Below are 27,366 nucleotides of genomic sequence, written 5' to 3' on the forward strand. Positions count from 1 at the left end.
TGATACAAGGGTTCAAATACATTACTTTATTATATTACTATATTAAACATATCCTTTGCATTTAAACACATACTTAAATACACTATATCAAATTTAGCATTGCATTATTGGGATTGCAATTGTTGCTACTTTATCATGAATAAATCAACAACCACAAAAACAATCAGAAATCAGTCAATATGATGCAAAACACATCACGTTGACTGATAACAGCACTTAGGCTTGCGCAGCATGTCTGTGTACATATGTTGAAGTTCTTTCGCACCGCTCGTAGTCAACCGTGCTAATGCGGAGGTGTCCGAGGTGTCCACAGACGGGTATACCAGACGAAGGGGAGACCATCACGGAGATGGAGCGATGGAATTACATGAGCTCGTGTGCAGGTGCTGGATGGATTGTTGCATCGAAGGACTTCTGGAGACAATTTGTTCCAGCAGTGGACACAGATCAGAGCTGATGATGAATCCCAATTCAGAGAGCCATTTGCAGGTATGTCCGCCTTAAATCCAAGTTAATGGAATTAATAGAGTCATGGGCATCTGCACATGAATTCGATCTTTTGAATGACAAATTTCTACTTGTCACAAAGGCGCAACTTGGCATAAGCCCGTGCAAAGTTCAACGGATACAGTATAAAGGGCAGCTTTGTTTAACTGCGCATTTCACGCGCCGTGTGCTGTCGATGCAGGCAGAGAATAATAAAGCCAACGAGGCTGGGATCACACGCTGCCGTGGGCGCGTGACAGACGGATTCGTCGCTCGTGCAGTCGGCCCAAGGTTCACCTGCAACGCGTTAACGCGTTAACGTGGAACGGCGGGTGCTGCGTCTGGTGATACCCCCGTGCATCTTCGCCGAGAATGCACAAACCCCCCCCCCTCCCCGCCACATGTAGCTTCTCTCTCGTCGTGCATTATGATGATGGTTACATTCTGAAACCACCCCCCCCCCCCCATATCTCACAACCGGTTCGGCCGGATGTAAATAGCCCAAGGGGCGGTTACAACTCTGTCATTTGTTTCCCACCTTCTACTTTTGCCCTTCGTGAAGAGAGAGAGACGAGAGAGAAGAGAAAGAAAACCCGCCAGCGAGACACTTTAAACAAAACAACACATCTTTGAGTTCCAGGCTGTGGACCGAGAGGGTTGCACGCCACCAACGAAGCGAATGTTATAAACCTCGAGACTGTACGATCGAGAGAGAGAGAGGAGAGTGAGATGGCTCATCGCAAGAATCTTCAGTCGAGGCTCGCCAAGCTGACCAACTTCTATCAGTCCTTGGGCAAAGATGCGGATGCCGACACGGAGTCTGGCTCCGAAGCTGGATGGGAGCCCGGCTACAGTGACAGGTGAGAGGGGCACAGGCAGCCACAGGGTGGTGGGTCGGCCTCGTCGCTTCCTCCCTTCGCAACTTTTAAGGTCGCCTCTGTCGGCTCTTTCAAACAACAACAACAACGCGCACGAGAGAGAAGCGACTGCAAGCGATGTTACATCGGCCGCGTACTTTTGATCCGTGTCTTTCATTTTTGTTGTCGTCGGTTGTACAGATTTGATTGACGCGGCGTGAGTTTGGGGAGTTGTGAACCACCCATCCCACCCATTACCCCTCGTGTGCCACCACAGTTGTCGGCCTTCGTAGGGTGCTTGCTGACACTCGCTACTCGCAAGCACTTGCCCCTGCAGCCTGTCGCAGGCTACACGGGGGATCTTTGTCTTTGGGGTCGTTCGCCGGCGAGAAATGATGATGGCGATTACTGTGATGATGAATGATAATGACCCTTAGTGGGTTGTCCGGAGACGCACGCTTAGCGTTGAGAAATAATCTGAATTAACAACAACCTTCAGCTGTGACACAAGTTTTACGACGACTTGCGGTAGCAAGGCAAGTGTTTTGCTTCACGTTTTGCCCTCCGAAGTTGCCGAGTGATCTGATAACGCTGTTAACCTTGTAAAAACATTCCTACTGTCACGTTTTCACAGTGTGTCTTTAAACCACCACAACTACCACGGGTCTACTGTACTGTTCAAATAGTTTTAAAATGCAACATATGTTCCCATTCTGCTTCAAGTAAACATTTAACATCTTTATATTTTAGTTTAATTTAAGTTCCCAAGTGTTTATGAAATCACCTTCCACCAACAAGGGCAATTTTCCCAAATCATTGTTGATATTGCATATAGTTTTGGTACAAGGCCCCATGTATTATATGACCATGTCATGATTAAATCTGACATGTTATTTTCCATACATGTGAAGAGGAGTCGTAGACGGGTTATGCACTTGCTTATTCTTCAACCCACAGCCACACTCGTTCCTAAAACCAATCCCGAACATGCGTCTCGCAGCCCCTTTTAAACCCTCAATCCCTGCCCTCGTTCCCAATACACATCCTCGTCTCGCACGCCGGGTCCGTGTGACGTCAGTGCCCTTTAACCCTTGACCCCGTGCGTGTGATTGGTGCGTGCTATGCTGAGTGCGGACATTTCATGTCTGCATGGTGCGAGTGCGTGAGGATGGCTCGCAGATCCCTTACAACCCCCCCCCCCTTCCTTGAGACAGAGCCGTCCTCGGCTCAACAACTGTGTGCCTCGGCCGGTCAAAGCCAACTGCGGCCGGGCGCATGTAATTTCAACAACAACAAAATGTGCAATAAAGGCGAAATTAACACAACACAATTCCCCCTCCGTCCCCTTGTTAACAAGAGCGCCGCCTTTGTCGCAGACTTCCCCCACGATCCGATCCCTCGACCGAACACAACAGGGTTGCAGGGATGTCCGTGTCCACAGCTGCGACGAGGCGGCGTGAGCGTGAGCGGGTTAAGAGGCCCAGTCCTGTGGCCAAGTCCTCGGCCGATGCCGCGGCTGCGTCTTCAGCCACGGACGCCGATGGATCCGGTGCTGGCATCCCGGTCACCTGTAGTCCTGCAGGACGGGTAGTGGCTGCATTGTCAGTCGGACGTATAGCAGGCCGCGAGTGTGACAACCTCCTCCCAACCGGCCGAACTGACGATGAAGGTGGTGAAGGTGACGATGCTCGTAGGGGCAGCTCGGCCACGACGTAACGTTTTAGCCTAGAGGGGTGAACGTACCACCTACGTTTTCCCAACTGAATGCAAACACATTGAGGTCGCAATACCTGCACCACTGTGACCGGGCCCTGCCAGGGCCGGTGCAGTTTCGCTGACCTACGTAACGGTACCTGTGGGCAGTGCAGCCAAGCCTGGTCACCCACTGCAAAGGGATCCGCGACCGGCGGCTTAGCCCGCAAGCGCTCGTTCGTAGCTTGCGCAGATGCGGATGCTGCCGAGGCCGCCTTGCGAGCCTCGTGCAGAATGCGGCTGACCAATCTCCCGAACGCGACGGGACAGGGCGCAACTGTGCCTCAATCGGAGGGCTCTGCTCGCGTCCATACATCAAGAAAAAGGGTGAGTATCCTGTTGATGCCTGCGGCGCCGAGTGATAGGCCGTCAAAACCCCAGGGATGTGCAAATCCCAGTCCGTCTGCTGGTCATTGACCATCCCCGAGATGGTGCGGTTAAAACGTTTTTCCATCACGTCCGTTTATGGGTGGTAAGGGGATGTCCGCACCCTCTTGACACCCAGCATGTAACACACCTCCTGCAAAAGCTTGGAGGAAAAGTTTCTGCCCTGGTCCATCAGCAGCCGCTCAGGAGCCCCCTTGTCAGCGAAGTACCCAATTACAAAAGTGTCCGCTGTGGATGCCACAGTCTGGTCGGCCAATGGGCAGGCAAAGGGCCAGCATGTAAAGTACTCCATCCCCACCAGTAGGTATCTACTTCCTCGGAGTGGCGGGGAAGGGGCCCAATATATCGAGGGCCACGAGCTCGTTTACCTGAAAAACTTCCTGCGCGCACAGTCTGCGCACGCCGATACCCCACGGATATCGGCAGACATGCCCAGCCAAAAATAGCGAAGGCGTAGCGCAGCCTCGGTCTTACGGCTACCTAGATGGAGCAACTGTCGGGCGTGAACATCGGAGTATAGCTGACTTCGCAGGGAGGAGGGGCACCACCAGGACTTTACGGTTCACAGTCATATCCCAGCGCATCAACAAGCCTTCCCACATGAGGAAAAACTTCCCTTACGTGGGGAGATCGTCAGCACGTGCCATCTCCGCCAGCCGGCGAAGTAGTGCTAAAGCCGCGTCTGCCTGCTGCTGGTCCCTCCATTCCCGCAGGGTGAGCCCCAAGTCACAATCAAGCGATACCGGCGGCCCCGCCCGGTCCGTGTCTACAGCGCGCGGATCCGTTGCCGCAGGTGCACTTACCGGGGGCTGCCAGTCTAGACAATGCCTAGGCGTTAGTATGCCTGATTCCTTTCTGATGCACCACTCGATACGTGTACTCTTGCAGCCGCTCCAACTATCGGGCCATCTGGCCGGTCGCTTGGTCAATGCGGAGTGAGTACTGCAATGCCGCATGATCCGTCCGAACAGTGAAGTCGCGGCCGTACAGGTAGGGCTAAAAGTGCTGAACAAAGTGGACAACATCAAGCAACTCGCGGCACGTAACGCAATACTGCTGCTCGGCCTGCGACAAGACATGACTTCCGTTGACAATGACAACTTCTCTCCCCTCCTGAATCTGGGAGAGAACGGCCAGATGCCCACGTCGCTCGCATCCGTATCCAGCAGGAAGGGAATCGAAAAATCAGGGTATGCTAGGGGCAATGCTTTTGTCAAACGCTGGCGCAGTGTCAAGAACGCGTCGGTCTCTGCCTGGCCCCAACGAAACGACTGTCCCTTCGCCGTGAGTGCATGCAAGGGCTTAACGATGGGAGCAAAGTTCTCGACAAAACGGCGGTAATAGGATACAAACCCCACGAATCTGCGGACTTCAGGCACGGACGTGGGTATTGGCCAATCACAGACGCATGCCATTTTGTCGGGATCTGTCGCGACCCCCAACGCATTAATGACATGACCCAAGTATTTTATAGAGGAGCGAACCAGATGGCACTTGGAGGGTTTTAACTTGAGGTTCGCATCACGAATTTTCGAAAACACCTGTCACAACCGGGTTAAGTGCTCCTTGAATGTGCAAGCAAATATAATTGCATCGTGCAGATAGATGAGGCATGACTCCCACTGCTATCCCATAAGTACCAGCTCCATCAATCGCTGTAAGTGGCATGAGCCGTCTGTAAACCCATCGGCAAACAGTTGAAATGAAAGAGACCTTGAGGTGTTCTGAAAGCCGTTTTCGGTCTGGATTCGGTATCTAGTGGTAGCTGCCAGAATCCCGCCAAAAGGTCAAGTGTGGAGAAATGTTTTGCTCCTGCGAGTGCATCCAATGAGTCATCTATGCGCGGGAGGGGGCAGGCATCCGCCAAGGTAACTTTGTTGAGCCGCCTGAAGTTTATGCAAAACTGCAAGGATCCATCCAATTTCTTAACCAATACAACCGGCGCCCCCCATGGACTCGTAGATGGCGCTATGATGTCCAACTCCATCATCTCCTGCACTGCCCGCCGCACATGCTCCTCGCTAGGACCCATCCTATAGGCGTTCTGCCGAATGGGTGGCGCATCACCTGTATCAATGTGGTGCTCCATCAGCGTCGTGCGACCAACATTGTAGGGACCCTGACTGAACATGTCTGCAAAGTCACGCAACAAAGTCCTAAGCTCCCCCGATTCCTTTGCCAACAGATCGGTGTTCCGTGCCAGGAGCGCGTCTATCCATGGCATATCCTCTGCGCCGACCGATGGACCATCCAAATGCACATTGTTGACATTCTACGCCTCAGGGTTCGAATGCATGGGACTGACATTTGCAAACAAGGTCCCTTCCTGAACTGCAGGAACAGTGGCTGATTCCTGCGCACAAGTGTATCAGCTGCTGCTAGGCAATGGCGACCCACCACCGACGGAACTGCGGAGACGACGAGCGGCGCATCTGACCGGGAAGTGACGAGCGAGATGCGATATCGAAGCAGCACCAAGGCCTGCGCACCAGGCAGGATCGAGACCGTAGTCCCGACTGCGCCTGAACTCACGGAAGCTGCTTCGGTTCCCCGTCTGGACGCAAGAAATACAAGCGACCCCCCCCCCCCCCCCCCCCCCCCCCGACGGGGTTTCGACGCAGCCTTCACCCGACAGAATGCGAAGGGGCATAAGCCCCAACAGGTCCGTGTCCAGCAAGCAGGGGACCGTGAGCACACTGGAGACCAATACCGGAGCCCGTACCTCCAGCTCCCCGATGCAGACCGGCACTACTACTTGGCCTATTATCCCCATACTTCCCCCATTTGCGGCTATGTACCTTGCCTGAACCAGCGCGAAATGACGCTGTCCCTCCAGTAAGAAGTCAAAGACGCGCAGGGATATGATGCTGGCCGAAGCACCCGTGTCAACTCACACGCGGACGCTAACTCCTGCCACCGAGCCTACCAACACGGATGTCCCAGCCGTGGCCGCCACCACCATTCTGGCCAAACGACGCCACTTATTAACCGTGTCTGGCCATGGCTCCCGGACCATTAGTGGGAATCCTAGCCGCCCCCGAGGAATGAGATTTTTGATGGGGTGATCCTGGGGTGGATGGTTCCGGCCGGGTCTCCGAGGTGTCAGCACTCGCCAGAGTCAGAACGGCCGCGGACTGAGGCTGATGATCCCGTCTGGTCGTCCCCGCTGCACTCGTCCTGCTGCGACATCCGCGGGCGATGTGTCCCTCACGACCGCAGCGATGGCAGATGCCTTCTTTGGTGAGGTGCCCAGCGCCGGGGTCGGCGCTCCGCTTCCCGCAGCATCCTCGAATACTGCTGCTATGCCGCCACCGTCTCTCCCTCGTCCTCCTCCGCCGATGACGCGTGTCTGGTTGGGGGCCGTGGCAGCCCCTCGACGTCACCGCGATCCCATGCAATGTGTGCCACACTTCGCACGGGTCCCACCATCTCTTCGTATAACCCATAGCGAGGTGTGGGCTTTCTCCTCCACCACCGGCAGCATCACTCCAGCCTTCTGTGCGATGGCAAGGAGCCGCTCCGCCACCAGCGAGTCCAGGCCCGGCTCGTTGAGCCGCGGGAATGCGGCTTCTGCCAGCTTCAACAATTCCGTCCTGAAGACCAGGAGCGATTTAGATGCTTCCCGTTGGCGGTTTTTAAACTTCCGCCATCTCATTGTAGACGCCCTGCAGGGATCCTCTTTTTGCAGGCTGAATTGTTGAACACCGCCAATGTGGGGTCGTCCGACACAGTGGGCAGCATTGTCAGGGCTTGTCCGTCCACTTAATTTCCCGGGCAGCCGTCTCGAACCGGCGGACGAAAACGCGCAATTCTCCCGATCTGGACGCGAACCTCTGTATCGCGTCCAGCTGGTAGCTCCATCCTGATCCTCCCTCCGCGGGCTGCCTCGGCTGAGTTTCGGGCTGAATCTCGCTACCGACCTGTGTCCTTGTCCCTTGCCTGGTCAGCTGCTCTCCACTGTGCTCCAGTCGTTCATGTCCCCGGTGCCGCTGCTGTCGGCGGATATCGGGAGGACAGGGCAGAGTTTTCTCCCAGGTCCCGCGCGGGACGCATGGTCGGCCGCGTCGCTGGTGCTGCTCCATCCCCTGATAGCTGCTGCGGAGTGCCTGGTCTGGAAGGCTGACCGTGGCTCCCGTCCCGTCGCTGGGGAGGTGGTGCGGCTGAAGTTCCCCCCGCTCGTTCGAGCTCAGGACTCAGCCGGCGAAGCAGCGCAGTTACTGCCTCTGGCAGCTGATCCATCCTCCGATCCCTAGAGGATGATCTGCAGTGGCGGCGGCTCTGGGTCTGCACCGCCGGGTTGGTGTAGGAAGGTGCCCACACGGGACGAGCAGCTGTCACGGATCCTGCCTATGAGCCGGGTGACGAATCCCGACTCGTCGGTTCCGTTTCCGAGCAAATCTCGTCCCGGGCACCTAGAGCGTCTTCTGGTTGAGTATCCACCGTTGGGATCTTGCATCGGCTGAGGCGAGATATCCCACCGCTGCCACCAGATGAAGATGAGTCGGAGACTGGTTACGCACTTGTTTATTCTTCAACCCACAGCCACACTCGTTCCTAAAACCAACCCCGAACATGCATCTCGCAGCCCCTTTTAAACCCTCTATCCCTGCCCTCGTTCCCAATACACATCCTCGTCTCGCACGCCGGGTCCGTGACGTCAGTACCCTTTAACCCTCGACCCCCGTCTACTGTATTCCCGTGCGTGTGATTGGTGCGTGCTATGCTGAGTGCGGAGATTTAATGTCTGCGTGGTGCGTGTGCTTGAGGATGGCTCGCAGATCCCTTATACATGTTTACCCCTTTATTTCCACGGTTTCTGTTTGGAAAACGGCGTTACTCCTTGTCTAACCCTGACATTCATTGTATTACTAGCGTCATGCAGTCTTGGTGTAGCAGTTACATTCTTGTAAACAGTTTTTTTTATGTTTGGATATTTGTTTTTGAGGCCTTGCTTTGTGAGACTGCGGATAATGACCGCCAGGCAGCGGTGGCTAAAATGCACGTGGCCTGCCATCTAGCATTGCATGGTGTGTGGGATAGAGTGTTGTCCTTCTCGCACGCATGGGTTTCCTGCGGATGCTCCCAGTGCTCTCTCGCATGTTAACACTCAAGCCTACGTGTTAAACTCAATAGTTGCCTGAAAAGAACGTACTATTAGAGGACAGCAGAGCTTTGGCAATATTGGTAACGCCGGCTCACTGCCTGTCTGCCTTTGGCTTGTCTGTGGTTCCTCGCCCCTCTTCAAGAGAGACCAAATAATGTACAGGCTAGGCATAATGCTAGAGTATATGATCATTCATCATAGATTTTTGAGTCACATCTAAGTATAATTTGTTTTGTAAACCCTCCTCCACCTGACACAGCTGGTTAATAAGGTTGTTACCTGAAAAAAAGTGGCAATTTAATACTGCTTCAGAATGCTTTACCGAAAGAACCAAGAAGATGAATCCCTGCAGTCACGAAAGCTTTAAATCGAAATTTATCCACACATATTTAACACTTGGGTAGTCCGACATTTTTCTGGTGGTCACAACCAGTATCATCAGACAGTTGCCATAATTGTGAAGATGTTCTCCAGTTGTGGGCCTTAAGTCGGGTGGTGTGATATCGTCAGTGTACACCCACGAGGTTTTGCACTTACGCAATAATATGGGTCGCGAAAACATGGGTGTTAAAGAGCATGTGACGTTCATTTGTATGAAAAAATAAGTATCGGTTTTACCTTTTCTGCCAATAACACAGGAGGTGTTCAGATGTGCAAACACTAAATAGAAAACCTTTTGCAAGGAATCAAGTCTGTATTGACCACACGTACTTGTGGTGAACATGCAATCAAACAAACTCTGATAATATATGCATTGTATTTGAAACTAATTGGCCTACACCAGAGACGGCTTTCTTCATTTGTCTTTTCCAGAATCTGATTTATAGCACAATATGTATTGCAGTCATCAATGATGTTGCAGTACGTACTCGATTCATTGTTTTGAATACGGCTGCTTTCCTGTTTCCACAATACATGAATGTGACATTTAATATCAAACTCATACACATTCAGTGTTATTGCCTTAATACGCATGACATCAGCCCTGACAGCCTGTAATTCTGCAATACATGACCTTTGTACATTTTACAAATAAAAAAATAAAACCTTTGCAAGCGGTAAAAATGTATGCAATATTTATTTGCATTGCCAATTGCAAATTATTAGGAATTAAATTATTAATCGATGAAACTAAAATATCTCTGACAACGAATGCATAGAATTGTGCAAGTAATAATAATTGAGAAAATCTATGCTTATTTTACGTGAGTGTTACTTTGAGGCTAATGAAGCCAACAACAATAACAAATGTGTCAATACATAGCAGGGGGTGGAGGGTGGAATATGAACGAGACTGTAAGAGCAGGACAAAAATACAGGAATCCAGTCATCTGTAAATTCCTGTAATTCGGGGATTCCCGAACGGTTCATGCCCATGGAGGTGGAGATACAATCTGCGTTTTCTCTGCAGACTTTTGGACTTCTTCTGGCAGTGGGTAATTCATCCAATAACTCCTGGCACACTGCTCTGGGGATTATAAGACAACTACAGTATGAAAAATAAGGAAATGTTTTACCCTTTATGGTAATAAAATAGGTGTTAAGATGTTAAAAACCAAAAATAAACCTTTTGCAGAGAATCAAGACAATTACAGTGCCGTGAAATGTAGAGTGCTTTGAATTTAAAGCGCCACTACTGGGCATCTGTAAAAAAAATGCTTTATAGCTAACCAGATTCCTGCTCCAGTTAAAATTCATATTCTGATTGATTCTGAAAGGGGCCGTTTGGTATATCTGAAAGCAATGTCCGGATGTCTTGAAAGAGGTGGAAGGTGCCCACACTTTGCAGTCCCACACGACCTGCCAATCGACTTACTGTAGTGTTTACATAACCCAGCATTTCTACTGATGGGTGGGCAGGAGGCTGGGTGATTTAAGAAAAACGCACCCATTGTTTCCACTGCCCTATGATGTTAGAAAAGCTTTTCCATGATTGCCAACAGCCTCCATCCAGTGGATGCTCATAACACTCTACAACACATCCCTGACAACTACCACCTTTCCACGTGCTCTCGCGGGAGTTGTCTATCTTCACGCAGAGCTTAGCAGGCGATTCCAGGTCTCCTCTATAGAGTCTTTCTCTCTCTAAAATCCTCCAGTCTTTATCCTGAAAAATCACTCTTCCGCTCTTCTGTTACATCCCTTATATGTTAGAGTGCCTTCCCACAACCGTGTCAAGCTTATTCACATGACGTAAAAAAGAAAAGTTGTTCAATGCACATACTTGTATTTGCACTCAGAAGTGGAAAATACAGTATTTTGACCCCATAAATAATACAGTTTTATGGGCTCGATAAATGTGGGTGGCTTGCATAAGGAAAATTAAACTTATCGAAAGGGGTAAAATGTACCATTATTAATGATTAAAATTGAGTTCAAAACACGAATTGGACCACAATGGGCAGGACCTGGACCAGGTTTATTTTATCATGAAAATCTTGAATTGTCACTCCGAGGCGGCGAGTCTGTGTAGAAAATGTCAGCTCGTTAGGGCTTCGTAGATCCGAAGATGTTAAGCGTCAAAGATTCCAAAGAATAGAAATGGACAACACGGCAGGTTCAATAAAAGTGTGTAAGAATAATACAAGTCAGCACTGTCATACGTCCTGTGTCAGCACTTCCCCCCTGTAATTAAACTCGCTCACCTGGCACCCGATTAGCACGGTTGGCAACGTGAAAGTGTGATAAAAGTTCAAACGTACATACACGCGTACATGCCCTGTCTCTATCGAACAGCCTTTGCCTTCCTCGCGCATCTTTGATATTTTAATCGCATCGACAACGCATTGCTCTCTTATCCAACTCGACAATCTTGGCCATCCTCAATCCAAGACATGCAAACGCAGAAACTAGAGACTGCACTTGTTTTCATCATTAACATACCTGACATAAAGCTTTCCTGACTGCAGGAATTCATACTCTTTGGTCTTTCGGTAAAGTCACGTAGATAGAGAAATAATAAAACAAAAAAATCACGATATTTCTATCGCAACACAATCGTCTTCAGGTGAAAAGAAAATCAAAATAATACAGCAGTCCGCCTGCTGTTTTTTTTCACCTGAAGACGATTGCTTGTGTTACGATCGAAACGTCGTGATTTTTTTGTTATTTTATATTTTTTCTATCTACGTGACTTTACCGAAAGACCCACAGAGTATTAACACACCTGTCAACCCCTTAATAGTGCCCTACCTTATTACAGACCAATTCAGACCTTTTGGTCACCCTGTGCAATTACAAATCTCAACGTTCATCCTACAAAATCCCTTCATAAGGGAGAGACACAAACAAATAGACAGAAATTATGTTACTAAACAAAAACTGTTTTTTCTTTACTAATTTTGATCATTTGTGTCTGATGGTTCTTATCATGCTACTGTCTGTGATCTTGCATGCTGATGCTGCTTGCTTGATATGTGGACGCACACACTCATATTGTGAATGTACAACAAGAAACACAGAACATTATGAAGGGTTAAACAATACACCGTCGTTCATGTACATCCCAATCCTGTTTTCACAAATGTCAGGGAATCCTCAACAGAAAGTGCTTTACAGAATCATTGTCAGCTACTATGGGGATCGCTACTCTCCAGAGTAAACAAAAAAAACGCTGTCCCACGACTTTTTTTTATTTGGCCATATGAACCTTATGGCTGGACCCCGGGGTCCCAAATAAACGTCAAAATCGTAATTAATTCATTTTTGGCGACTCCGTCCCACCGCGCACACAAACGCCGCGACCCACCTAGCGCGGATCATTCTGTTGTCGTGTCGTCCAAGCGCAGCAGCGAGGACGAATGCGCAGAAGAGCTGAACGAGCGAATGCACTCCATGCTCGGATATGGGCAGGATCATGAGTCTTATCCAAAGCTGCTTAAACTGCCGACACGACTTAAGTCCTTTATTTGTCATAACGGTCTGCACAATACAGTGAAACTGCTCTCTTATCTTCATTACTATCTGTGACCTACCAATATCTACAGCCATGATCAATCGATGACAATCCTATTACCTGCAGATACTTAACAGATGAGATGCGTTGCACTGTTAATTCCTCATGTTTGATAATACTTCTCTTGCCCGTATGCATCTGTGCAGATAGGTGTTTTTTTGCGGTTAAGCCATAGTCCCCACATACCGCTCGTATCAATGCGGATAAGAGGAGGGGCGACCCACTACTCTGTAGAGTAACATTGGTATAAACAATTGTTAAAATATGAACAGCGCATTGAAAACTCATACTATTTTATGTACTGTTTATAAAGTGTGTTCACAAATCCACAACGAGAAACACGATTATTGACAGAGGGGTGGAACTTTTTTTTTAAATAGACGTACTGCAGGTAAGTAGTTTTCAGTTTTAAAGGCATAGTTTAACAAGGCAACACTTGCCATCATCCTTCAAACCCATTGGTGAAAAAGATCAAAGTTTTTGTTACATTATAATATAATGTTTATATTCTTTGGGTCTTTCGGTAAAGTCACGTAGATAGGTTCAAAGAAAATAAGAAAAATAACAAAAAACTATGACATTTCGATCGCAATGCAAAAGGTCGTCATCGGGCTGAAAAAAAGAGAGGAAAGCTGCTGAGGCAGACTGTTTTAAAGGTTTGAAATGGGTAGTAGCCCAAGGACCATCAACGAAGTGGGCGGGGCTAGTGATGTTAATGTGATAAATTAGCATATTAATGTAAGATCGGAGGGCGACCTCCACAACGAGCGCACATAGGTGGCTCTGTTAATGTGAGAGAGTTATTAGCATGTAATGTAAGATCGCAGAGCCGCAGCCATGTCGGCGCACGAGGTGGCTGACAAATTTTGCCTGTTAATGTAAAATCAGAGAGCTGCAACTAACAACTAACATCGGTAAATAGGATGGAAACATCACAGCCAGTTAAATGATTTTAAACGGCTGTACGCCGTATGGACCTAAAAACTAAATTTCCCTGTACAAGAATATGGGGTAAACCGTATGGGTCGACAGGTATTCATTAACACCATGTGACGTCTCCTTAATCGCCCCCTCTTATGTAATAGCCCCATGATAAATCAGCGTTGACATTTCCCCGCGCCCTCATTACCACCTTTAAATAACTTCGTGGTGTTCTTTAAGATTTCTGAGACATCTGCATGATTTAACCCTCTCGTGCATTAATAATAACAAATTTAAAAAACCCACCAATTTGTAGTTGAATGTGAATTTCGAAGTAAGAAAAAGAAACAAAAATCGCAAACATGCTGGCAATGTGCCGGTTCATTTCGTAAGCAATCATTTAAATCATAGCAGTCCACCACAGTGGAAAAAAAATGTGTTAGTGGGAGTTAGTAAAATGTCCATTCAGGTTTTGTTTGATGAGGTACTGTATATTTATATCTCCTGAAAATGCATTTCATATGACCGATTACTTTTTACTTAAGGTCCTTAAGTGCAAACTTGTGAGATTCATTATTAACACTGACCACTCAATATTAATACAGAATGCCAGTGTACATGTAATAACACTTGGCAAATGTTTAAATGATGTATTATGACTCGTTATTACAATTAGGTAAATTACACAAGTGCTGTATATGGGCTCCACCCATATTTTCGTTAGCATGCCGCTCATCATAAACCCAGCATTATGGTCAAAGTACATGAACAGTGCTGATTGCATTAATATCGGGGGCCAAATTTATCATATTTTTTGCAGAAATCAACTGATTTTCATCAGGCGCACTCCACCATATTCCATATCCGTCATTCACAGCAAACCTACATTTGCCAGAGAAGACGGTGGGGTGCGTGCGGCCGAGTTTTGAGTTTGTTGTAGAGGGGCAAGGGCGTAGGCAGGGAGACCGACCAGGAGCGAGTGGCAATAATCCAGACGAGTGAAGATGAAGGGGAGTGCACAAGAAGTTTGGCAGTGGTGATGGTGATGAGGAGGTGAATTTTTCTGATATTGAAGCGATGGAAGTGGCATATGCGATTACGCAGCACGTAAAGTCAAGTTTCTTTTTGGTCGTTTTACGAAGTGACAACTCCAGAGACCGAATGATGCACAAGCCCCACGTTGTTGGGAGGGTGCAGGAGAACTTGGTGCAGGAGAAATTATTACGGGAGAAGGCCGCAATACATCCCAACATTCGTTTGACATTGAGACGTTTTTTTCACACCCCTATGAATCCCAACGTAGCCTCGACTTTGAGACTCACAAATGAAGGACAGACATTGTTATCGTCACTGCTGTATTATTATTACTGTTACCGGATTCTTGCTGTCGGTCTCGTCTGCCGCTGTTTATGCTTGCCATTTTAATCTGTAGCTTTTTTCCCCCCACTCTGCTTCTGTCCGTCACTGCCTCTGTAATCCCTGCGTAATCTCTCCTACATTCTCTTCTCTCCGCCTCTCACCTGTCACAATATAACGCCACTTGCTATGCAAGCCTGAATTTACACCTGGGCTTCTGGATCTGTCTGTTTTTGGATGGTGAATTTTCATGAAATTACGGCTGCACTTGTCAGTTGCATTGCCATACTTGTCAACCCCTTATCAGTGCCCTCCCTTTTTACAGATCAATTCAGATCTTATTTGTCACACCGTGCCCTTATAAATCTCAACGTTCAACCTACAAAGTCCCAACGCAAGGGAGAAACACAAAAAAAATAAACACAAAAATATCTACTTTTTTCGCCCGTAATGACACGGCTGTGCACCGTATGGACTTGAAAACTCAATTTCCCTGTGCTAGAATATGGGTAAACCGTATGGGTTGACAGGTGTGATACTATACACCACCACTATACACTATATTACTATACACTACTACGTACCTGTCAACCCCTTATCAGTGCCTACCTTATTACAGACCCATTCAGACCTTATTGGTCACCTCGTGCCCTTATAAATTTCAATATTCATCCTACAAAGTCCCATCACAGAGGAGAAACAAACAAATAGGCAAGATTATAATTTTTTACTCAATTTCCCTCTACAAGAATACGGACAAACCGTATGGGTTGACAGGTATGCATTGCTCCAACCAGCGAACGCCCCTTTTTGGCAGAGCAATGCTTTAAACAAATAAAGTTAAGGAGCCAATAAAGTTAAGGAGCCAATAGCAAACCTCTAACAAAGCAGACCAAAGACAAAGACTCTCCGTATAGCCTTAACAGACTGTTGGGGCAAGTGCTGTTAGCGTGCACCTAATGAAAGCCGGCACGGCACACGAGCGGGTGGTTGGCCAGCACCACGCCCGACCGCCTTTGTCTCCCTCGTGGCGATGTTTACACACCGCACCAGGTACTTGTTTGAGGCCGAGTCGACTTAAGGGAGGCCCAGGACCGGTTCAGTTATCACTGGTGTTGGGTGTGAGCGGGAATCGAACTCGAGTCGTTGGGTTCGAAGTGCAGCGCGCTAACGGCTACAATACCGCTCCCCGCAATAGCAGACCCCGCCTAATGGCACACCCTGACTCTCACCACTTCCCACGACCAGGAGACCACAGCAACATTACTCACCATCCTGCACTGGCTGTCCAATACTGTACAGATTATAAATTGTACCCATATATCTTGCTGCCTTTCTTTCCCTTGCCCGGTCCCTCCCATTCACTAAACGTTGTATGTACCTTATGGGCTTGTTACAAATGTAAGTTGTTGTTATGTGTACTTGCGGGACGTGGAGATTTTAAATGGCAATGCCATTTTGTTTTGGTTGTGTCAAAATGTGCATCTTCCCACATGTGGATCACACTCAATGTGTGTATGTGCGTTTTATTGCCAAAACTGTGTTATTGTGTTTCAATGTTTACAGTTATATACCAATGGCCTATTATGATAATTATCAGATCACCTTCAATGTGCCCTGTCTCATCAGATCTCGGTAGCTAAGCAGGTAGAGCCTGGATAGCGCTTGGATAGGTGAACACCACGCACAAACAGGTCGTCATCGGACAGCAGGTTTTAAGCAGGCAGTAGGGCAGCAGTGCTGCAGAGATTTTTTTTCATTTAAATCTGGAGGTTTTTTTCCCACTCTCTGCTTCTCTCTGTGATCTCTGTGTACTCTATTTCTACAATATTCTCTCCTCTTGTCGTACTGCACATCTATGACTCCCACCTTTAAACTCACGCTGCCCAAAGTGAAACACAGACAGATTATCCTCTTGACCTGCGTGGCGTGGGGAGACCCTCATCCAGCAGTGGATTGACAAAAGGGCTGTGTATGTACACGTTCCATTGTGGAGTTAACATCATGTGACTGGATTAATGCATTTGTATATTCAGGGATTATTTGGCGAGGAGTGCATTTCATTATGTCAACGAACAACCTTTTGAAGATTACATCTTCGAAGAACAACTTCTGAAGTCACTTTTATAAAAACCTCTTATCCAAACAAAGCGGTGCACCCTTTTTGTATGCTCTGAAAATAATGTTAATCACACGCCTTTTGGCGTCCTCTGGTCTAACACCGTTTGAGGCTAGGCTCGAAAGAAAGCTGTCTCTGGTGTGGACCAATCAGTTTCAAAGACAATGCTTAGTTTGTGTCTGCAGTAGTAGTTCCATTGGGGAAACTAAACGACATGTCTCGGACCGTGTTCGTGAACATCAGGCAGATCTGAAACACGGTAGGACCAATACCTCAGCCGTGGCTGATCATTGTTTTAATGCAGTGGGCTCACACGAAATGGATTTCTCCAAGACGAATGTACTTTGCAAGCCCACTGGCTATCAACAAAGATTCGTTCATGAAGCCATCCATATATATAGACACAGACACAATTTCAACCAAGAAGATGGGTACAAACTGAGCAATCGTTGGAAGGACGTTATCAACCAGTTTAAGTCATAACTGGCTGTGATGTTCCCATCGTACCACCTTCCGATGTTAGTTGTGCTTCACGCCCAATTCAAACTTGCGCTTTCACAGGGTTCACACGAGCACAGCCACCTCGCGCCCCGACCCGTGAGTTGCGGCTCTGCGATCTGCCATTAACATGCTAATCTCTCATTAACATGCTAATCTCTCATTAACATGCTAATCTCTCATTAACATGCTAATCTCTCATTAACATGCTAATTTCTCATTAACATGCGAATCTCTCATTAACATGCTAATCTCTCATTAACATGCTAATCTCTCATTAACATGCTAATCTCTCATTAACATGCTAATCTCTCATTAACATGCTAATTTTCACGTGGCAGCCCTTTGATTGGTGAAAAACCAACCACCGTCGGGTTGGGCTGCCCACCACTCACATTATCATTGGCTGCTGACATTTGGGCAACGCCCATTTCAAACCTCTATAAACAATTTACCTTGGAAGCTAAACCCCCTTTTCCTGAAGGTGACCGCTTGTGTTGCGATCGAAACGTCGTAGTTTTTTGCTATTTTCTTTGAACCTATCTACGTGACTTTACCGAAAGACCCAATAATATGAATTCCTGCAGTCACGAAAGCTCTAAGTCAAGATTTAATGCATATATAATCAGAGTATGTTTTTTGTTTGCATTCTGACCACAAGTATTGTGGTTAATGCATACATGATTCCTTGTAAAAGGTTGCATTTTGGTGTTTTAACATCTTAACACCTGTTTTGTTGCCAGAAAAAAAGGGGAAAACCTATTCTCAAAACTGAATGTATTTAGGTGTTATGTCCGAAATGTGGCGATAGCATTTGAAGAACCAAATTTGTGTTTTTGTATGAATATTGGTCGCCAGGCTAACACCATCAACGCACAAAACTTGAGAACCTCATGTTCAGTTACCACAGGTGGCGGTGGCCTGGATTCAAACCCAGGATCTCAGCAGTGGCGTGGTATTAGCTCCCCGAGCCACCCAGACACCTTCATTCTCAAAGCATTCGTGACTGCTCCCGAGTCAGCAGGCTGGGTAGCTAAATGCATTTTAAATATAATTATTCTACCCCCCCCCCTCTTTGGCAGCAATTGGATGAATTATCACAATTTAAGTGGACGGTTTAAGGGAAAAAAACGTGTTTTCTTTTATGATTACTGTCTCATTTGTGTTGTTTCTTTTGTACATGTGCCTCATTTGTAGTATTGTTTGCTCCGTTATCCACAGATATGTATCAACAGCACATCATTTGCATGTGATTTCCTTACACTATATAACCGTTTTTATATATTTATGATTTGATGCATGTATGAAGACAATATGTGTTTTAATCAATTATGTGATGCCTCTGTGCATGCCCAGTAAATAGACAGGTCAATTAACGCCTGTTCACTGATGAACTAAACACATTTTAATAATAGTGTTTTCCCCTTTTTTCTGGCAACAAAACTGAAACCTTTTTTTACGAGGATTCATGTCTGCATTAACCACAATACTTGCAGTCAAAATGCAAAAAACACACTATAATAATATATGCATTGTCCTTGAAACTGATTGGTCCACGCCAAGGGACGGCTTTCTTTTGAGCCTCGACCCAATTGGTGCTCGACCAGAGGATGCCAAAAGGCGTACAGCTCAAAGACAATCAAAGTAATGAGGGCTCGGGGTGACCATCTACATCATTAGACCTCTTTTGCCAGTACCAAAATATAATAATAGGGGTTTTCCCATTTTTTCTGGCAACAAAACAAGAAACCTTTTTTACAAGGATTCATGTCTGCATTAACCATGATGAGATAAACACATTTATTTTTATTGTACTCATGCATTGGCAGTGGTGAACAAGCGTGTGATAAAAAAAAACTCAACACATTCGTCAATAATACCGCGGCCCTAAAAGGAAACAAATAGAGAAAGGGTGACGATTCAGGAAATGGCGCTTCTTCTCCGCAGCACATCCGATGTGCTGCGGAGAAGAAGACGTGTTATGAAGAAGGGCCATTGCTCAAGAAGCGTCACCTATTTTGTTTCATTTTAGGGCCTCAGAGTTATTCGATATCTATGAGTTATTGCTGTATGCCACGAGAGGGAGCGGGGCAGTCACTTACGTTCACTTGATTTAACGCCATCCCGGCTGCTTTTGACTACCTGAACCTGTCAGTGCAGCAGGCAATGATGAATTGCGAGTACAAGAAGCTTCCAGCCACGAGGCTTGATTTAAGTGCCCTTTGGAATGTGACAACAACAAGAGCCAGTCTCTTTTTTGCTCCCAAAACTCTGGAATCAAATTTCGTCGGGTGAAACGATTTTGGCCTCAAGTGGAAACATTGCTTTGACAGTTATCAGTCACTGCCAATTTAGGGATAAATTTGATGGATGTGTTTAGAGATGAGTAGGCCAATACATAGTTATAACAAAAAAACATAACTCTGCATGGAAATTCATTCTTGAAAGACTTTTTGGCGTTCCGCCCTGTTGCATTGTTAAGGGACTCCTTTATCAAGCAAACGAATTGTTTGGTGACACTACATTGAAAGTGGTTTAGTAGCATAATTAATACACAAACGCAACACATTTGTAAATAACACAGCCTTAAAATAAAGAAAAAGCTAGTGTTTAGGGCAATGACCCTGTTTAGGGCACCATGGTGACCAGATGTTAACTACCTCACCTGGTATACAGGCGGTCATGGGTTCGATCCTGACCCCCCAACGCCTGTTTATTTGGAGTTTGCGTGTCTCTCTCCCCGTGGTCACGTGGATTTGTCTCTGGGTGCACTGGTTTTTCCTTCCACATTTAGAATCAACATGACGCATTTAGAGTATTTGACTGCTTTACATTTCCATGTGATAAGCCACTTCGTTGAGCCATTATTTGTGGCCAGGTAGCTTCTGAAAAATAGCTATATAGCTTTGTTGTGGCTCACCTAGTAACATAGTATTACATTTTATAGTTTAGTCATCAATATAGTGTTCTTGCTAGAGCTCCCTCTAGCGGAGGCAATTTGCCACATTCAGTCGCATGAGCAAGCAATGGTAAAAGCTGCACCTTTACCTTTTATGGGCATCATCTTAATGCACAATTTTAAAAGGTAGCAGCAGAGTAACAGATGGGACATCCAATGGACGGTTAAGCGGCGGGGTGTATGGTCTATATTAGTTAAACAAACTTATTTGGCTGAGAACCCGAGAATAATACATTTAGAGTACAGTATACTTTTGGATTGGAGGTGTTTTTTTGTGTTTTGTGTGAGCAAGTCAACCGGAATGCACCCCCATCCTGTCGGGGCCTGGGAGGCTAAACAGAGTTGAGCCCTGGTTGGCGACCACCAGCGATAATCCTGGTGTTTTTCAGGATTGTGGGCAGCAGAGGGCATTGTGGCAAAATCCGTTGTTGTACTGTACCCCCCCCACATTCACCAACCCGCACTCTGTCAGCGTAGTGAAGTATGGTGAAATAAGCCTCAAGATCTGCGCAGCCTGGAGAGGCCCTCATCCAGCAGTTGACAAACAAGCTGTACACGCTCTTGTGTCGGCGGTGCACTTGTGTTTTCTACAGTGCTTGCGGCTTGTCACCCGTATGGTCTCGTGCAGTGGGGAATTATATAAAAACTCAAGCAAAGCCAGTGCAGTCCAAAGAAAATAGAGATATCAGTTTAACACATAGGCTTTTAGTAAGGTTTGTCACGTAAACAAAATATGGCGATTGTGTTGGAGAGTAAAATTAACCACATTTACAAAGAAACCTATCCTACGGATATAAAGATATGTTGTCTACATTGGCAAACTAAATCCAACTACTCTACTTAAATGAACTGTAATAAGGGCACCAGCCAGTTAAATAGATACAAGTGATCTGAAAAATGCTTCGTATGTGCCTAAATTGGAATCGGCGACGGAGCAATGCATTTAAAAAATGAGCAAGTTATACTCATGGAGTTAATTGACAATACTGAAGCTGAAGATGATAATGTGACAATGATGGCCCCGGTGACCTTGTCATCTGCAGAGTTAACCCCAGCCATTGTAACAAAACTGACATTTATTACAAATACAAATCTTTCAAGTACGTACCGTGATTTTAAAGAACATTGTCCGCTACTTGCAGTTGTATTTTCAATCTTATCTTTAAAAAAACAACTGAATATGCAGGCTTGCCTGGGTCAAGGGTTATATATAATTATTAATAGGGTATGCTTGAACGATGCTGACTCATAAAACGAACTTCTGTTGTGGAATGTAACGTTCCACAAAATGTGGGAAGATACAACTACTACTGCAATGTGCCAGTCCATAAGTATTGTATTTGCAGAACACCACTATCAAAAAAGCTCAACAATGCGGCACTTGAACGGCTGATTTTTTTTCCCACCACTTTACAAGGGCCCTTTTGTACCACGTGGCCCACCGAGCAGACAGCCAATAGCCAAAGTGATTTAGTGCGTGCATCCCTTACGGCACCTCTGCAGGGTTGCACACCTTTCAAATTTACCTCGCTCTACAATTAAACGGCAGCCTCCCACATCTCAGTTCAACATACACACACCGCACCACCACCACACAAGCCCTCGTACGGTGTGAAAGAAGTTCAACGTGCATACATAAGACATATGCTGCTCAAGCCTCATTGGTGTTCTCGTCAGTCAATATGATGTCGATAGCCTCAATATGTAGCATCATAATGACTAATATCTGATTTGTTTAGTGAACTGGATTTTGTTGGTTTATTCATGATAAAAAAAGTAGCAACAATGGCAGTCACAATATATGCAATACTGAATTTTATATTCTGTACTGTTTTTAGATAAATGTATTTGTTCGCCAGTGTCACAATGCCATGTTAGTGTATGTTACCCCAGTTCTTCCGAGCAAGAGACACACGCTTCGTAATTAAAGCCATTCAATATCAACATCTTCATCATCACCATCACTGCCGTCATCAGCCTTTATCTATCAAATAAAGGCCACCGATTGAAATCTAAAGTCACCAGTTTACAACAATAGACACTTCTTCAGAAACACCGCCCGAGCTTACTATGGCAGCATGGTTACTACTACTAACACACCCTCTTTAAACGGGAACACCCGACATGCCAACCACACAGTTGTACCAACAACCAAACTTGCACCTAGGGGGGAAGTGACTGCCGCTGGTCATTTGTCACGCCCACACAAGGCGTGCGTGTGCATGCATGCATGCGTACCTGTGTCTGCTCAGTGCCCAGCGAACAGCACTTGCCCCTACAGTCTGTAAAGACTATACCGTAGTGGGGGGGGGGATCTTTGTCTTTGTTTGTCTCCGTGCGTGCGTGTGTCTCCCACTCTCTCCTCCGAACATCAAAAAAACCGAAACCCCGCAGAGAGGCAGCGGCTGTCCCGCGCAGCTCCGTCAGCATCGTCCGTAACAGGCGCTCCTACGCAGAGCCATCGTCCCCTCCACCCGAACAGGAGTTCCCGTCGGAGAGCGGCGCGGACCTAGAGGTGAGACGCGCACGCACGCACACCTTTGGTGACACTTACCCACCAACCTCCGATTACCACGTACGGTGCGAAAGAAGTCCGACGTACGTGTCTCAATATTAAGTTAACTTCAATATTATGCTAACTTCACCTTTTTTCTTCCAAAAGTATTTCATCAACAAAACCCTGCTGTCTTCGTAAGCTCTGATACTTCTTCACCTTTAAAATGGCATTGAGTTAACACCGTCCGTAAAAAAAAACCGGTTGTAATGCATTTGACACTTACTTTTAAATAATTAATACTCTGCCACGCTATGTTGGTGTTATTCACAACACATGATACTTTATGCACGAAAGTACTATGCGTGTGTTAACGGTGGCACAGTGAGTAGCGTACTGCGTGGTAAACCCAGTGATCCGAGTTCGATTCCTGGCAACAGCTGATAAAAAATTGACAAGTGACATCAGCCAAATGATTCTGAACCAGTTCCCAATGGTGCATTTTCAAGTGATCGAAAATCACGTATTATTCATGCTTTATCATTGTTACGTTAATGTATTATCTTAATGTCTCTCTCATTGCGTTAATATTGCATGGTGCATAATCGAGGATTTTTGGGGTTAGATCGCGTAAATATAAATGTGTCGTTAAACCCGCCACTGAAAGCCTCCGACTACGTGTTCGACTGTATGGTGCGTTAGCTTTGACAGACTTTTGACCGAGTCTCGAGCCTTGGGAGTCAAAATGAAAACCGTGCTCCTTAAAATGTGCATCGCTTTAATTCACATCTAAAATGCATTGCTTTGACATTACCACACGAGCCTTGCCACGACACTCACTGAGAAATGTGTTTTGTTCATTGCAATAAATGTGTCTGGCACTAACCTGTGAAATGTCAAGCGCTACCTTAGCATAAAATTAAAACGTTAAAACACGTATGCAACTGAAGGACAGTCTACGTAAACATGATGGGGAACTAAGATATATATTTGTGTCGTGTGTGGCATTGATAGCCTGGCACGGCAAGGGGATGCCTTCATGCAGCAGTGGACCAAACAAACAGCTTGCTTGATAAAGAATTGACAAGGGGGCCGAAAATTATAATGAATTATTTTGTATTACACGCTATATACAATCATTCAGCTAGTAATGACGCTGTATGAAGGGTAAAGGTGCAGACCTGCAATTGCTTACGGGTGGACGGGCCTCCACTAGAGGGAGCGCTCGAGGAGCCCTCTGTAGGGCCTTTTTGCCTACTCTTCCACACTGGCCAAACGTCTTGGAAGAGTGTTGGGCGTACCCACACGTTAGCCCAGCGCACTTGACCTGCCAGTAGACGAACTGTTATGTACCCATTTATAATGATGGGTCGGCAAAGGTTGGGGATTTAAAAAACTTGCACCGTGGTTTGAACTGCCGTACATAACTGCGTAAAAGTTTTTTTCTACAAGGTGAGATGTTGGAAACCGCACAGAGACAAAGTACATGATTCATTCAAACATGTGCCCGTTTTAGACTGTAGTTTATCCCTAAATTAGGCTGTGGGTTTTCTGGAGTAATTATGTCCCAAGCTGTGTCGTCCTAACTCTGCCCGAACAAAGTGAGATTTTAATTTGAAGCTGCAGGCAAATCCTGTCTGGAAGAGGCTTCATAGAACTGACAACGCCATGTTGTGGTTGTGTGTATATGGGAAGCTCCTGTGGTGTGCGGAAAGTGCACCTAGCATGGCACAAGCGCCTTGGCGATGTCACCGTCACTTAGTGGTGTACGGCGGTTCTTGTTGTGTTGTTGGTTGCATGTGGTTGGTTAAAATGTGAGTGCTCCTACCTTTTCCATTGTAGAAGAGTAGGCCAAATGCTCTCTGGAGGGACTATCCAGTGGAGGTCCTTCTGCCAGCATCGGCATGTTTCCTTGTTGCCTGCTCTTCTGTACGGATGATTTTGAGGTTGTTCTTGCTATGTGCTGATGCACCACGCATCTCCCTTGCAAGCTAGCTGGGTAACTGGCTAAACGTAACTTTCTGTGTTATAACTTATGTATGTACGTTGAACTTCTTTCGCACCATACGTAGTCAACCATTCTAATCGAATGTGCGGACAAGTATACATTGATCAATTGAACACGTAATTGCAGGGTTGAACCTTTACCATTTTACCTGTGTGTGTGTGTTGCGCTACGAACCCAGCGACGATCTGCACTGAACTGGTCCTGGGCCTCTCCTTGGTCAACTCAGCCTCAAATGAGTACCTGGTACAATGTGTAAATATCGCCACTAGGGAGACAAAGGCGGTAGGGCGTGATGCTGGCCACCCACCCGCTCGTGTGTCGTGCCGACCTTCATTGGTGCTCGCAAACAGCACTTGCTCCTACAGTCTGTTAAGGCTATACGGGTGATCTTTGTGTAAATACTGTGATGATATGTCTAAAAGGTTCGCCCATTGACCCCTCCTTGATAAGCACTGTTGATAAGCAACGTTTACTCGTACCTGTAAACAGTACTGTGTATAAGTAGCAATCCAAATTAACTGGTTCAAACAAGGTTGTAAATAGTTGAAAGCACTTTTAAAATCCACAAACTGACGAACAGACTTAGACAAAGAATCATGTTGAGGAGATGCCTTTAGCAATTGCCTATACAGCAACAAACAATAACAGCAGCGATGTCACCACGACAGCTGTGCCAGGCTAAGGGCAATGTGACTCCACGTGGAGTCTGACACAACACCTGCCACCGCTTTGTTAGCAAACTGCATGCATAGCTCAAATAAATTGGGTGAAGCATTTTGGTATTCCCAAATACAGAATCTGCAAGGTCAATAAAAAAAACTTGCTTCTAAACAATTAACATCCATACACCTCTTGTAAAAAAAAATAGACATAACCCTTGGGTCACACCAGAGTTGGGTGAAATTAGCATATAAAGTAGGCCTGGGGCTGACCTAGGAAAATGAAATCACCACAGTAGTCTGCGCTCCATCAATTGAGTCATAGCAAATCTGAACAAACTGTGTCTTGAAGCCTTCTCTTGGCTAGCTGACCTCAACATTGGCATTTGTCTTCTGAACATATTGCCATACAGCGTGGACAAAAATCAATTCGATCATCCCAAAACTTTTTTAAAAAATTAAAACACTTTAAATTACCTTTATAAATGTTATATGGTGACTCGACACTTATCCAAAGCAACGTTTGGGTTGGCTATCTCAAATAACACTTCACATGATGGGTATTTTAGTAAACAACAATAAATAATACTAACCCAAAAAAACTGTATTCAAATATTAAGCCTACGTGTTAAACTGAACAACAACAAAGTCCGCAGGGGGAGGAAAACATTTTACAGGTCATAAAAATCACACTTTGGTGAAGCAGGCAATGCCATTGGCAACAGGGGCCTCTCATACCATTTACTTTGCTACATCCGAGCTCTTGGGCTTCATGGCGTGGTCACTTGTATTTCATATCTTTCTGTTTGGAATGCTGCTGTGGTTTAATTGGTTAGCGCCCTGGACTTTAATCTCCAGGCACTGCCGTTTAAACAATGGGGCAAAGCATCTTAAATACCCCCCTACCCCCACCTCTGGCGACTCAGCCCTATAAATGGGTACCACCACAGGTAGTCGTCCAAAGGGTTCATGTGCGGGTGGGGTAAAGTATGGGTTACATCCACCTCTTGCAAGATGTCTGGTCAGCGTTAAAGAGGAGGCCAAATGTTCCGCAGAGAACAACTCCAAATATACATTAGGCGACAGGGTTGGGATCGAACCCACGGCCTACTGCATGCCAGGCGAGGTAGTTAACATCTCGACACCCTGGTGCCCAGGGTAACTGGCCAATAGCTCACTGGTTACCACTAAAGGGGCTCTCTATAGCTCCCATTAGTGGAGGTCCTTCTACTAACAATGGCATGAGCAAGCGGTTGCAGGGCTGCCCCTTAACCCTTTCATTTGTAGGCAGTAGAGAATAGCCTGACCTCCCTAGAGCATTGTGATTAACCAGAAACAACAACATGCTCTGCCCCAAATTCTTCAAATTGCTCCTGAAGTACCATTGTGGTCCTAAAAACACGCATCTTTTTCAGCTGGCAATCATTTTTATTTTGGTACCTCGTGTTTGAAAATTTGCACCCCTATTAAAAGGGTGGAGTAGTAATCAGTACATAACTACAGTGCAGACGAATATCAAATCTGTGCATACAGCCAAATATCCTGGTTAATTTAGTAGAGCAGCAACTGTTTTATAATTGGTATTGTTAAGAGGCAGGATTTATCATAAATTCAAAGCAATCTGGCGTCAGGCCAAGGCTTAGCACCACATAAGTTGCTTTGAGCACTTTTATGATACCAACATCATTTAAGATGAGAATCAAATATGTTTATCCGTCTTCATTGACCCATCAAAAGCCTCAAGACTGAAATACTGGCATTTTCAACTATTTATAATTTTACCAGGTAAAGCCCACTGAGCTATATAACTC

The 27,366-nt window shown here is 46.2% G+C and overlaps 1 protein-coding gene across 3 annotated transcripts in view; it reads left to right on the forward strand.

The window, feature by feature from the left end:
- Positions 1-1,085: 1,085 nt before the first annotated feature.
- LOC144948689 (uncharacterized) overlaps positions 1,086-27,366 on the forward strand; it is a 91,755-nt gene continuing 65,474 nt past the window's right edge. For 2 of the 3 annotated variants that reach the window (XM_078878342.1, XM_078878343.1), the window contains exons 1-2: positions 1,086-1,346; positions 22,789-22,909. In XM_078878342.1, the coding sequence (XP_078734468.1) occupies positions 1,216-1,346; positions 22,789-22,909 (252 nt within the window). In that variant the 5' untranslated portion in view covers positions 1,086-1,215. The remainder of the gene's footprint in view (positions 1,347-22,788; positions 22,910-27,366) is intronic. The other variant, XM_078878344.1, reaches the window with a different exon arrangement.

The sequence above is a fragment of the Lampetra fluviatilis genome, chromosome 50 (genome assembly GCF_964198595.1).
Source record: "Lampetra fluviatilis chromosome 50, kcLamFluv1.1, whole genome shotgun sequence".
NCBI lineage: Eukaryota > Metazoa > Chordata > Hyperoartia > Petromyzontiformes > Petromyzontidae > Lampetra > Lampetra fluviatilis.